At 41.6% G+C, this 12,404-nt stretch overlaps 1 protein-coding gene across 1 annotated transcript in view; it reads right to left on the reverse strand.

Moving 5' to 3' along the window:
* LOC137421118 (serine/threonine-protein kinase 10-like) overlaps nucleotides 1–12,404 on the reverse strand; it is a 212,917-nt gene that overhangs the window by 90,820 nt on the left and 109,693 nt on the right. The window contains exon 12 of the mRNA XM_068106852.2: nucleotides 4,873–5,003. Within this exon, the coding sequence (XP_067962953.2) occupies nucleotides 4,873–5,003 (131 nt within the window). The remainder of the gene's footprint in view (nucleotides 1–4,872; nucleotides 5,004–12,404) is intronic.

Consider the following 12,404-nt stretch of genomic DNA (forward strand, 5'->3'; position numbering starts at 1 on the left):
CACGAGCAACATATAGCCCCATTTGTCGTATAGTTATGTCTTAGTATGTGTAAGAAGAGGCCATTTCCTCTCTTAGTACCTGCGTTGTGTAAAGGCAGGAGAATAGGCCCTACAATCATTTTGCTCCGACCTCAATTCTACCTCTATGGGCGCAATCCATCCCGCGTCCCATTTGGTTGTCCACTAGTCAAGTTAACACGAGGTAGGCCTCGAAAGGTGCAGGAGGGTTGAGCTCGGCGCGGCAGCAGTGGTGATGGTAAGAATGAACCAGCCAATCGGAGCGCGAGCAGCGCGGCGTCACAGGGCGTAGTTGGGACATTCGATCGGGCTAAGGGCGTGGCAATAAAACCATTTGCGCGAAGCCCCCACCTCAGTTATGAGAAGGGAGAGGCGCTGGTGAGTCGTGGAGTCCAGTTACGGGAGAGGTGCGCTGAAGTGACGTCTGAGTACGGAGAAAGGACACGCGCTTGACGGAAATCACCCGCGCTGAATGAACTTTGTTGCGTGGAATACGTGGGCACAGACAGGGCATTGATAACTCACACGGTTCGGCAAAAGCGAGTGAACGCGGCTGAGTAACCGCCAGCCGCGCACAGTCCACCCCCTACCGTTCGCCCCGAGATTACCCGCTTTGTTCGAGCGACACGATACGCGGTCCTGCTTTCGCCGACCTCCATCTTCGTGGGACGTGCCGGGGACCGTGGAGAGTGAGACGGAGCTGATCCTGTACGACCACCGCGGCGCTGGTGAACATCATCCTGCCCATCAGTAATCCCCGTGTGAGTGTGTGTGTGAGACAGGCCCGTTTGTCCTGGGGTATTAAGAATAAGACTGCCTAAGGATTTCCCTGTGTCTCTTCGTCCTGAGCTGTAAATACGTGCAATCATAATTAAACATATTTGTTCTTCCTTTTCTTCCAATTCGATCGCCTTTGTGATTTCTCCATTGACTAAGCGTGGTACGAATAAGATCGCTCCAATCGGGTATAGTAACTAATAATAGCACGTATCACGTGTACGCAAACCGCTCGGCGTACCACCATCACACGTGGTTCGTGCGAGGCTTATTCCCTCGCTTCCGGGGCAGCGCTAGTACTTAAGTAACAGCGAATTTGGTCCTGAAACCCTATTTAGCGCTGTCCGGAAGGGATGTAATAGGTCTCGGGTCGCGCCAGGTCAGTAAAGACAAGGGGATTAATCCCCCCTTGATAAGGGGAGAAGGCCGGCGGCAGATCCACAACAATATATATATATATATATATATATATATATATATATATATATATATATATATATATATATATATATATATATATATATATATATATATATATATATATATAGTCGTGTTTACCGCAGGGATCAACACCCCTGGTGACGGATGACCAATCAAGCTTTAACTCCGAGGCGTACCCAAACTATGGCGGTGTTATCTCTTCAGCATGCGCGAGGGTGGAGGATGACGAGGCTTACCTGCATGGGTTTCACTTGGCGTCTTGGAACCCACGACAATTAAATAAGATGGACGAGAAATAAAAATTCAACAAGTAATAGGTTTAATAAAAATAAAAGCCAGGGAACAAAGATATGTACGGTAAACTAAAATTCCTAAATTGAGACGTCTCCACATGGACATGAAACATACACAGGGAGAAATAAACGAAAGTAAAAATGTGTGTTGTATGTTTGCCTGCTCTCCGCTCTGGTGTCCTTGATCACCCGGGGTCGTCAAAGATCCCGCATCCCTGCACAGGAAAACATGCGTTGTCGCCAAGTCAGTTCACCGCCAGCCACCGCCGTGAAGCGAATAGGCCCTTTCTCCCTCCTGCTCGGCCGCACCACCCCGACGTTCCTTCCAGGCGCACACGGCACCACTGCCACGAGCCAACACCAAGGAGAGAGAGAGAGGAAGAGAAGGATCCATCCGCTTTCACTCGCAGCCAGAAACAGAGAGTGCGTGAATGCCACCGCCTACACCAAGCCCAGCATGAGGGAGAGCACTAACTGTGACCGCTTGTGACCACATCCACGAACCGAGAGAAAATGGCTGTCCTCAGCCTTTTTGTCCCTGGTGCTCGAACATCATATGATGACGTCCGCGCGCGCTCCAATCAAAGAGTCCCATCGCATCAGTCCATCGCCCCGACCAATCATTCTTCGGGGCGTGGCCTCACGTCCTCTCTTGCCGGCCCTTGTGATGACTCGGCTGGAGGCGTCAGTGGTAGTGTTTGAATGTCCGCATCCGGTCACTTTATTTCGTGTATTTAGTATAGGTGCGGAATGCATGGCTGGTGTTGCATATGTCATAACTCATAAGGAACAAAGGGAAAACCACAGAGGCAATTTACATACAGGAAATTATTCCTTTACCCTAACTAATTAGCATAGCTCCACCCCTCGCATGGAGACGAATATACATGTACGCCAAACACAAGGAGCTGACTTAATTACATCAAGGTGTTCTTTCCCGACATTCGGAGCATGGTAATCGATACACTTCTATGTGGACTAAGGTATTTCATGAGCTACCACCATAAACGTAACAATATATATACTCCTTAAATTTGCATGCTTATCTTTGTGAGTTGTGATTTCACTCTTTCGTATATTCGTCAGTGCTACAGGGAACCTTCACCACCTTAAATATTTTTTATTGGTTTTACCTCTGCCACTGAAGGTGAATGGAGGTTATGTTTTCACATCTGTCTGTTTGTTTGACTGTGAGCAGGTTATCTCAATGTTATGGATGGATTCAGACAAAACTTGCTTTAACTCCGAGGTGGATGGTGGACGAAGCTTGGTGAAAACTTGGTGGACGAAGCTTGGTTGTGTGACAAGGACGAATTGATTAGATTTTGGTGAAGATCCGGATTCAGATACGATATTTTAAAAGTTATTCTTCACCATTGCGAGACAGGACCATACAATACATTGCACGATATTTCAAAAAGGTATGGACTAATTCGGTAAAACTAGGTGGATGAGTTGGTTCGGTGACAAAAAACATGCCGATTCGATTTTGTCGTGTGACAAGGACAAATGTGTAGAATGTATATATGGCCTATCAGTGGGGTACAATATATAAACTGTTCAGTCTGGCAAAGGTATGCGCTCTACAAAGTGCTGTTCTAGTTTTGCTTATGTGTCTATTCTTTATGTAACTGATGCTGATTGTCATTTCACTTTTTTCTTCCAAGTACAAATTACTCTTAATTTAATAATTTTTGTTACAATCTACGTTACATTTGGCCATTAGTTTGTAAGAAAGGTTGGCACAACTTAAGATGTATAAATGTGAAGATCATTTCGTGGTTCAGCAAGATATGGATTATGGATTTTCTTTTGCCTACCACATAAACCTGGATCAAAATTGTATATCTTGTTCAGGCCCTTTTACCAACGCATTTCCTCAAACAATATCCCACCAGATGCATCACAGAAAATACAAAACATCTGCATTTTGTATGTGGCGACTCAGTTTTTCCACAGAGCATGACTCATTTACATACAGTTTATAAATGTATAAATACGTAATGTCGTTCCAAACACCTTGTATTACTCCCCACACATCAGTCAAGTTTTTTGGTCAACATTTGACCTTTTCTATGTCTAAATAAATCCACACAGCATCGATAAGCTTCAAATCTCTACTTTATGCAAGGCATTCTTGGTTTGACCTCTTTACTATCAAAACATCTCAGCACGTTTACTGTTCATTTGTGACGATTTCCTCGCTATTCAAATAATTATTCCCAAAAGGCAAGCACACTTACACATGCTCGAACGCATGAAATTAACAATAATGTTGGGACAAGAGGAATACAGGCAAAAAAAAAAACCTATTTGAGTGGATATATAAAGCTGAAGTACACAAAGAAGGTGATGTTGGTGAGTTAGAAAATATAGCAATGCAAGATTACAATGAAATGATATCACAAGGGAGGAGATGTAAGCACTTGAACATACAAACTCAAAGAAGTGACAACACAAACTAAGAAAAAGAGAAAAGAGTGTTGGAGAAGAAGGAGCCTTGCTCTTCCACAAACCTCGACTTTGCATACAAAGAATAGAAAAAATAAAATAAAAGGAAGAAACCATTGAACTTAAGAGGCAATGAGGAATGGTCATTTCGTCTAACCTATAACTAAGTTGAATCATACCCAAATTAGAAATGTTCTTTTATTCCACTTTTTTGTTTGAGAACTATTGAGTTGTCTCCAAATTAAATGGAAAGATAATTAATTTACAAGCAATGTAATTTTTGTGAAAGAAAATGCATCGAATAGAAATGCGTTATATCATAAAAAGGGATGACAGCACGAATTTGTGCTTTTTGACTTTCACAACAAAGAAATCCATCACCAAATCCAATTAATGATGTGATTATGGATGAACACGAGAACCAAATTATAAATCTCACCCCCAACGCATCCTTACCTTTGCCACCGAAGGTGGGCGGAGGTTATGTTTTCACCCGTCTGTTTGTCTTTCTGTGAGCAGGATATCTCAAAGGTATGGATGGATTCAGACGAAATTTAGTGGACAGGTTGGGTGTGTGACAAGGACGAATTTACTAGATTTTGGTGAAGACCCGGATCCGGATAAGAGAATCTTACATTTTTTTAAAAAGCGATTCTTCACCGTTGAGAGATGAGGACAAAAACTATATATAGTATGATATTTCAAAACGTTGTGGACAGATGACAAAACTTGGTGGATGAGTTTGGTCAGTGGCAATTTGGTTAAGGTATGGATGTGGATCTGGCCTATCTGTGAGACACTAAACATGAACTGTTCAGCCTGGCAGAGGTATTCACTACTGAGTGCCGTTATCGTTCCTTCTTAATCATATCAGTTTGAGTGTAGTTCCTACCTGAGATATCGTCGCTGCTGTTCTTCATCATCTTCCCCTATTATCTTGCTGGTCGTGACACTCACTTCCACACCATCGATCAAGAACTTCCTGGTGCGTTTCATCGTTTTCTTACGATCAGAGTTCTGATGCTGGCAAGTCCAAATACGAGGAGAGAATACAAAAAACACGATTAATGTATGGAATGAGGAAATTTACCTTCCTCTGGAAGGAACGTGTTGGACTATTCGGAAGCGACAGTACAATGAACTAGAGGTTCCAGGGAACCTGAACTCAACTGGTCTATATCAATATATCAATATCTATATCAATACTGATGTTTATGGGTCAAGTCATGTCATAGGTCAGGACGAAGTCATTTTTCGGACATCGTCAAAACCCGTAATATATGTGTTGAGGATTTTTACATACTGTCTACACACCAAGTTTCAGCCTTCTAGCTACATCAGGAAGTACCAGATTGACAATTGATTTTTCAATATGGCCGCCCTGCCACGCCCATTTTTGGGTGTGCAACGCCCAAATGCAATCCCAAAGTAGTTTATGTCTTAAAGATGCTGCATAACAAGTTTCATCAAATTTAATCAATATTTGTGACTTTTAGAGCGTCGACGTCGAATTGTTTACAGACGACAGACAGACAGACAGACAGACAGACAGACAACGGACGAAGGACACTGGGTGTCGACAAAAACTCAGTTGGACATAGTCCAGTTGAGTTTTAAAAAAACAAACAAAGATCTGTGCAGAATTTAGGACAAACCATTCCTTCATGATTGGTGGATAAACTTTTTGACCCTCGGTCACAGTTTTTTCAGTTTAACCTCAGGTCACAGGTCACAGTTTAACCAGTGTGGCAGCTACATTCAAATGTAAGGTGTGCACAGAGGGAGCTGCAGATGGAGGAAATGTTGAGTTGGATCTTGGAGACGGCGTGAAGCTGGAAGGTGTGAAAACATTTTGCTACCTCGGAGACATGCTGAATGAAGAAGGTGGATCAGACTCGGCAACGGTTGCTGGAGTGAGATGTGCATGGAAGAAGTTTCGGGAACTGAGTGGCGTGCTGATGAGGAGGGGAGTGTCGTTGAAGCTGAAGGGAAAGGTGTATGCTGCATGTGTGAGAAGTGTTATGATTTATGGGAGCGAGACATGGGTAATGAACGTAGAGCAGCAACGAAGGCTGGAAAGGGTGGAAAGGGTGGAAATGCGAATGGTTCGGTGGAAGTGCGGAGTATCGTTGAGAGAGAGGAAGACAAATGATGAATTGCGAAAGATGATGGGAATAGAGCCTGTGATTGATGCTGTGAAGAGGAACAGGTTGAGATGGTTTGGTCATGTGTTGAGGAAGGATGAAAGTGAATGGTTAAGAAGAGTGATGGAAATGATGTAGAAGGAAGTAGAGGACGGGGAAGACCGAGAAAGACTTGGCTAAAGATGGTGGAAGAAGAAATGAGGGCAAGGGGGTTAACAAGGAGAGATGCAGAAAATAGGGCAAAATGGAGAAGATTGTCATGGGGACCGCAAGGCTAACCCCGGCTCTAGCAGGGAAAATGGCCTTAAAATGCATGTTGTTGTTGTTGTATTCAGGAATGTCCATTTTTCCCCTTCTTTACTCTCCAAAATCAAGTAGCGTGATGATGCTTAATGGCTACTTCTGTCAATCTGGATTAGCTGCAAAGGCCCTGGTATTTTAGTGGGTGACCGTCAACACTAAGCATCCCATCTGTGACCAATCGCATTGGTTGTGAACACAAATTCAAGAGGCCCTGCCTAGTCCCATGTGGCCTCAAAGACATGGTGTAAATGCGCCTATAGAGCTGAATAGGGCATTCCGCAAGTCTAATTATAAAGAGCAATCAGGGATTGCAGACCCTCGTCAGGATGTTTTCTCAATGGTTTTTAAGGCTTTTGTGATAAAACAAATATGGCTGCCAAACCACATGGCCGATGACGTCATTGTTTTTTTCTCCACCAACTTATCCCGAGATGATGCTCAAGAAATTTCATCTTGATCAGATGAAGTTTTGTACTTGTTGAATTAGGACGTCATAACGTAGGCACCTATGACATAATCATCAACATATTTCATTCCCCATGGAGAGTTCTTTACAATGAGCCATGTCTCAATATTTTCAGTGCAGTGCTTTTGGAGATATAGAGGTACAAAGTTTTTCGTTTTATCCAAGATGCGCCCATACCACATGACCTATGATGTCATAATTATCATTGAAAAATTATATAGGTGGAGTTGCACCTATGGTGAAAATTTCCTGTCAATCGAACCAACGGTTGCAGAGAAAACTAGAACGCCACTCAGTGAGCGCATACTCCCGCCGTGGGTTTAGTTGGAATAATACGTTTTGTTGAACATCCCCTCTCCCCAAAACAATAAATGAAAAAGAAAGTAGGCCCTAACTGTCAGATAATTTATTTTGATATATCTCAGAATTAGAGGAGAAAAACATCATTTAAGAATAAGAATAAAAGCTTTAATGCAGTAAAACAGAAAAAATCTTTCCCAAAAAAATTTCCAAAATAAATTCCTGGATCCGGAATAATATCCTGAGCTTCACCAAAAAGTGAACAATTCTTCCTCATCCCAATGGCAATCATCCCACCAACTTTCATCCAAATCCGTTCAGAACTTTTCCAGATATCTTGTTCACAAACACACGAACATACACACACACACGGACGGACACGATCGAATGCGTCACTCCCTGGCGGGAGTAATAAAGCTGAAAATCGCAGAGCCAGAACCAGAATTATTTATTTGGTCTGGGAAGCCCATGCGAGGTTTCTTCTTCTTCAGCCAATCACAACCCTGGGTGAATATGCGATCTTTTAAAAAAAAGTTGGAATTTTGCCAAATCTGTTTTATTCGTTTGTTAATATATCTCAGATTGACATCTGAGTTATCTGTTAAGATTGACAAATCTGGAACTAAGTCTTTATAAGTTCATCAAATACTGACACTGCGAATGACATTCGCTGAGCTGAATGTTGATATCTCTTCTGAGGTTAAAAAACAAAAACAAAAAAAAACAGTTTTAAAGCATTATACTACTGTGTTCAAACAGTATCCGACCTTTATTTTTTGTGCGTAAAAAAAAGAAGCTAGGGAGGCGTTGATTGGTGCACGTATGTAGGCGATCCTAATGCACACGCATGAATTTTTTCCCACCTGCAGAAGCTGTCATTCGACGGCAGACCGCCGATGAGTGAGGACATGTAAGCGAGCGCCGTCGGATTTTCGTTTTTGACAAAATGACGGAAAAACTTGAACAACGCTACTGCATCAAATTTTGTGTAAAGCTTGGCGATTCCCAAGTGGAAACGATCCGCAAGATTCAACACCGTTCATTCCATTATGAAGGAGGATTTGGGCTTCAGGAGAATCTCAGCGAAGTTCGTACCAAAGCTGATAACGATTGAGCAGAAGCAACTCCGTTTGGAGATCGCACAGGACATGCTGGAGACTGTGAACAGCGATCCCAGCTTCCTCAACACAGCGATCACTGGCGATGAGTCCTGGGTTTATGGGTACGACCCAGAAACCAAGTTGCAGTCATCACAATGGAAGCATCCAACATCCCCGAGGCCAAAAAACACAAACTTTGATGCAATAGCATTGTTCAAGTTTTTCCGTCATTTTGTCAAAAACGAAAATCCGACGGCGCTCGCTTACATGTCCTCACTCATCGGCGGTCTGCCGTCGAATGACAGCTTCTGCAGGTGGGGAAAAATTCACGCGTGTGCATTAGCATCGCCTACATACGTGCACCAATCAACGCCTCCCTAGCTTCTTTTTTTTTACGCACGAAAAATAAAGGTCGGATACTTTTTGAACACACTACGTACATATCAAACGATAAATTTTATTAAACGGGGAAACCTAATACACACTTTGGTGGTTTTAAAATGACAGAATATGTCTTTATTAGAAAAAAAAAAATGAACATTGAAGACGACTCTGCTAAAAAATACACCGCTCTAACACATAACCACGAGTTTAAACTACATTTACAACAAATATGAAAACTATTTTCATATCACAATGTTAAATATAGAATATATAGAAGATAATGTTAAAAAAAAATGAGCCTGATCTTCCAATGGTAAAAAAATCCTTCAAAAAATTCCTGGATCGGGAATAATATCCTGAGCTTCACCAAAAACTAATCAATTCTTCCTTATCCCAAGGGCAATCATCCCACCAACTTTCATCCAAATCCGTTCAGAACTTTTCCAGATATCTTGTTCACAAACACACGAACACACACACATACACACACACACACACACACACACGGACACAGTCCCTAGCGGGAGTAATCATATTTCTTATGTGTGGACAAACAGACAGATAAATAAATGAAAAATCACTCATAGAGCAACACTTGGCAAAAGAGAACAAAGGAGAATGTCACTCAGGAGAGAATCCTTTTGACCCCAAAATTAATTGGTGGTTGAATTCAATGACCTGATATGCAAATAGTCTTCAAATTTTAAGTTAATTGGATGAAAATTGACAATTTTATAAATTTGACGCATGCTGACCTTTTGACCTATGTTGACCTCAAAAATAGTTGGTTGTTTTCAGTAAGCTGATATGCAATTCCTATTCAGATTTCAAGTCAATCGGATGAAAATTGAGGATTTTAGCAATTTGAAAAAACTGGTTGACCTTAGGCCTATGTTGACCTTTTGGCCTATGTTGATCTCCAAAATATTTGGAGGTTGAATTCAGTTCGCCGATATGAAAATCCCATTCAAATTTCAAGTCAATCAGATGAAAATTGAGAATTTTAGTAATTTAAGAAATGTCATTGACCTTTGGCCTATGTTGTCCTTTTGACCTCAAAAATATATAGGATTTTGTCGGACCACGAACTCTACCATTTGGTAAAGTTTCGTGAAGATCGGTTTCAAATTGTGACCTGTAGGCAAGTATAAGTGAGCGGACATACAAACGAACAAACAAATGAACATATGTCACCCACAGGGTGAACCGTATCTTGCCAAAATGTGAAAATTCCGTTTTTTCGTCATGACGTCATCAAATGACGTCATAGCGTCAAACTGTTTACAGATCTGGGAAGCACTCATCAAGGGCATTCATATGAGGTATTACTTGATATGGTACCTACGATTTCAAAATTTGACCTTGGGGTCAATAATTTTCGACCTCCAGCGCTAACCATGAAGGTCAAGGCCGATCGCCACCAAAAACTAATCAGCTGAGCGCCGGACCATATACTAGATTCCCATGAAGTTTGGAGACGATCCGATCAAAGTTACTCAAAAAATTAGTGTTTCGTCGACCTCCATGATTGACCACAAAGTGACCTTGACCTTTGACCTTCAAAATTTTGTGTGCTGAAGGGTATCTCTATAGGACTCTGATATGCGAAGTTACAGGAGTTTCCAATAATAACTGTGGTCTACAGAGTGATCTAAACGTGAAAAAAAAAAGATTAACCACAAACAAAAAAACAAACAAACATACAAGCTGACTAATACATCTTGCAAAAACTTCGTTTTGGCAAGATAACAAACACACAAATGAAATATCACTGATAGAGTGACACTTGGCAAAACAGAGCAAAGTAGAATGGCACTCAGGAGAGCATCCTTTTGACCTCAAAAATAATTAGTGGTTGAATTCAGTGACCTGACATGCAAATCTTCTTCAAAGTTTAAGTTAATCGGATGTAAATTGACAATTTTAGAAATTTGGCCTATGTTGACCATTTGGCCGATGTTGACCTCAAAAATAAGTTGGGGGTTGGTTTCACTAAGCTGATATGAAAATCCTTTTCAAATTTCAAGTCAATCGGATGAAAATTGAGGATTTTAGAAATTTGAAAAAAACGTTGTTGACCTTTGGCCTATGTTGACCTTATGGCCTATGTTGATCTCAAAAATAGTTGGTGGTTGAATTCAGTTCGCCGATATGAAAATCCTATTCAAATTTCAAGTCAATCGGATGAAAATTGAAGATTTTAGAAGTTTGAAAAAAGTTGGTGACCTTTGGCCTATGACCCCATGTGGACATTTTGATCTCAAAAATATATAGGATTTTGTCGGACCATAAACTCTAATATTTGGTGAAGTTTCATGAAGATCGGTTTAAAATTGTGACCTGTAGGCAAGTATAAGTGAGCGGACAGACAAACACACACACAAACCAGAGTGATCAACATAATCAAAAAAAACAAAAAAACAATTGCCAAGTAACAAACAGACTCAAATGCAATACCCTCTCCGAAGGCGAGGGTAACAAATAAAATTATTCTGATGTGTGTCATGTGTTCACGTTTTCTGCAAAGACTGCTGGGCCGACAACCACCAAATTTGGCACACAGACCAAGTCTGACCCGGGGATTGTCCGAAGGGTATTCTCATCTCCCACCTCAGCCTTTAAAGACGCAGAAGACCACTAAATACATTTTTTACATGCTTGGGGGATTAGAACCCTTAAGACCCCAAAGACCCATAACACCATTAAGACCTTTGAAGACCCTGGACACCCTTAAGAGCCTTTAAACCCCCGAATACCCCAAAGACCCTTTCGACTCCAAATACTCGAAGACCCCAAATATCCCTAAGACCCATGAAGACCCCCCAAGACCCTTTCAGGCCTTTCAGACCCTCAAGTTCCTGAGTACTCTTTAAGACCTCAAAGATCCTTCACACTCAAAGACCCTCAAGACCCTTATGACTTTGAAGACCCTTTAGACCACAAAGACCCTTTAAGGCCCTGAAGACCCTTTAGAGCTGGAAAACACAGAAGATCATCAAGACCTTAAAGACCCTTTAAGACCCCTTTACCCACCGGCATTGCCTCAACTCACCATTTTATAGAAGCCCAAACCGACATTGCCTTAGCTCACACCTTAAACAAACCCAAACCGGTATCACGTCAACACACCATTTTAAATAAACATAAACCCTTCCACTCCCGCCTCGCCGGATCTCTTTCCCTCTCCCCATTCTCAGTTTGGTCGGACGGCCAGCTCTGGAATCGGGCTAGTTCGATATTCTTTCCGTTTCTAAATGATGGATCTCACTGTGCTCTTCAGAATTTTCAACACTAGAAATTGTTTTATAACCTTCTTTGTCTGGACATCTATGTCTCCTAACAGGTGATTGGACATCTTTGTCTCCTCACAATTCTATCCCGGAGTTCTACAGACAGTTCCGTGGACCGCATGGTAGAGTTTCTGCTCTGACATGCACTGTCAATTGTGGGATCTCATATGGAAAGGTGTGTTTCTCTCTAAATCATGTCCAATCAATTGAATTGGCGACATGTGGACTCCAATCAAGTTGTAGAGACATCTCAATGATAAATCACAGGAAATGGGACGCACCGGAGCTAAATTTGGTGTGTCACAGCAAAGAGGTTGAATACGTACTAATTAACTCGACATTTCAGCTTTTCATTTTTAATGAATTTGTAAAAATATTCTAAAAACAAATTCACTGACATTTTGGGGTATTATGTGTAACATCAGTGCCAAAAAAAA

This window comes from Myxine glutinosa, chromosome 2 (assembly GCF_964187855.1).
Source record: "Myxine glutinosa chromosome 2, kmMyxGlut1.1, whole genome shotgun sequence".
Classification (NCBI taxonomy): domain Eukaryota; kingdom Metazoa; phylum Chordata; class Myxini; order Myxiniformes; family Myxinidae; genus Myxine; species Myxine glutinosa.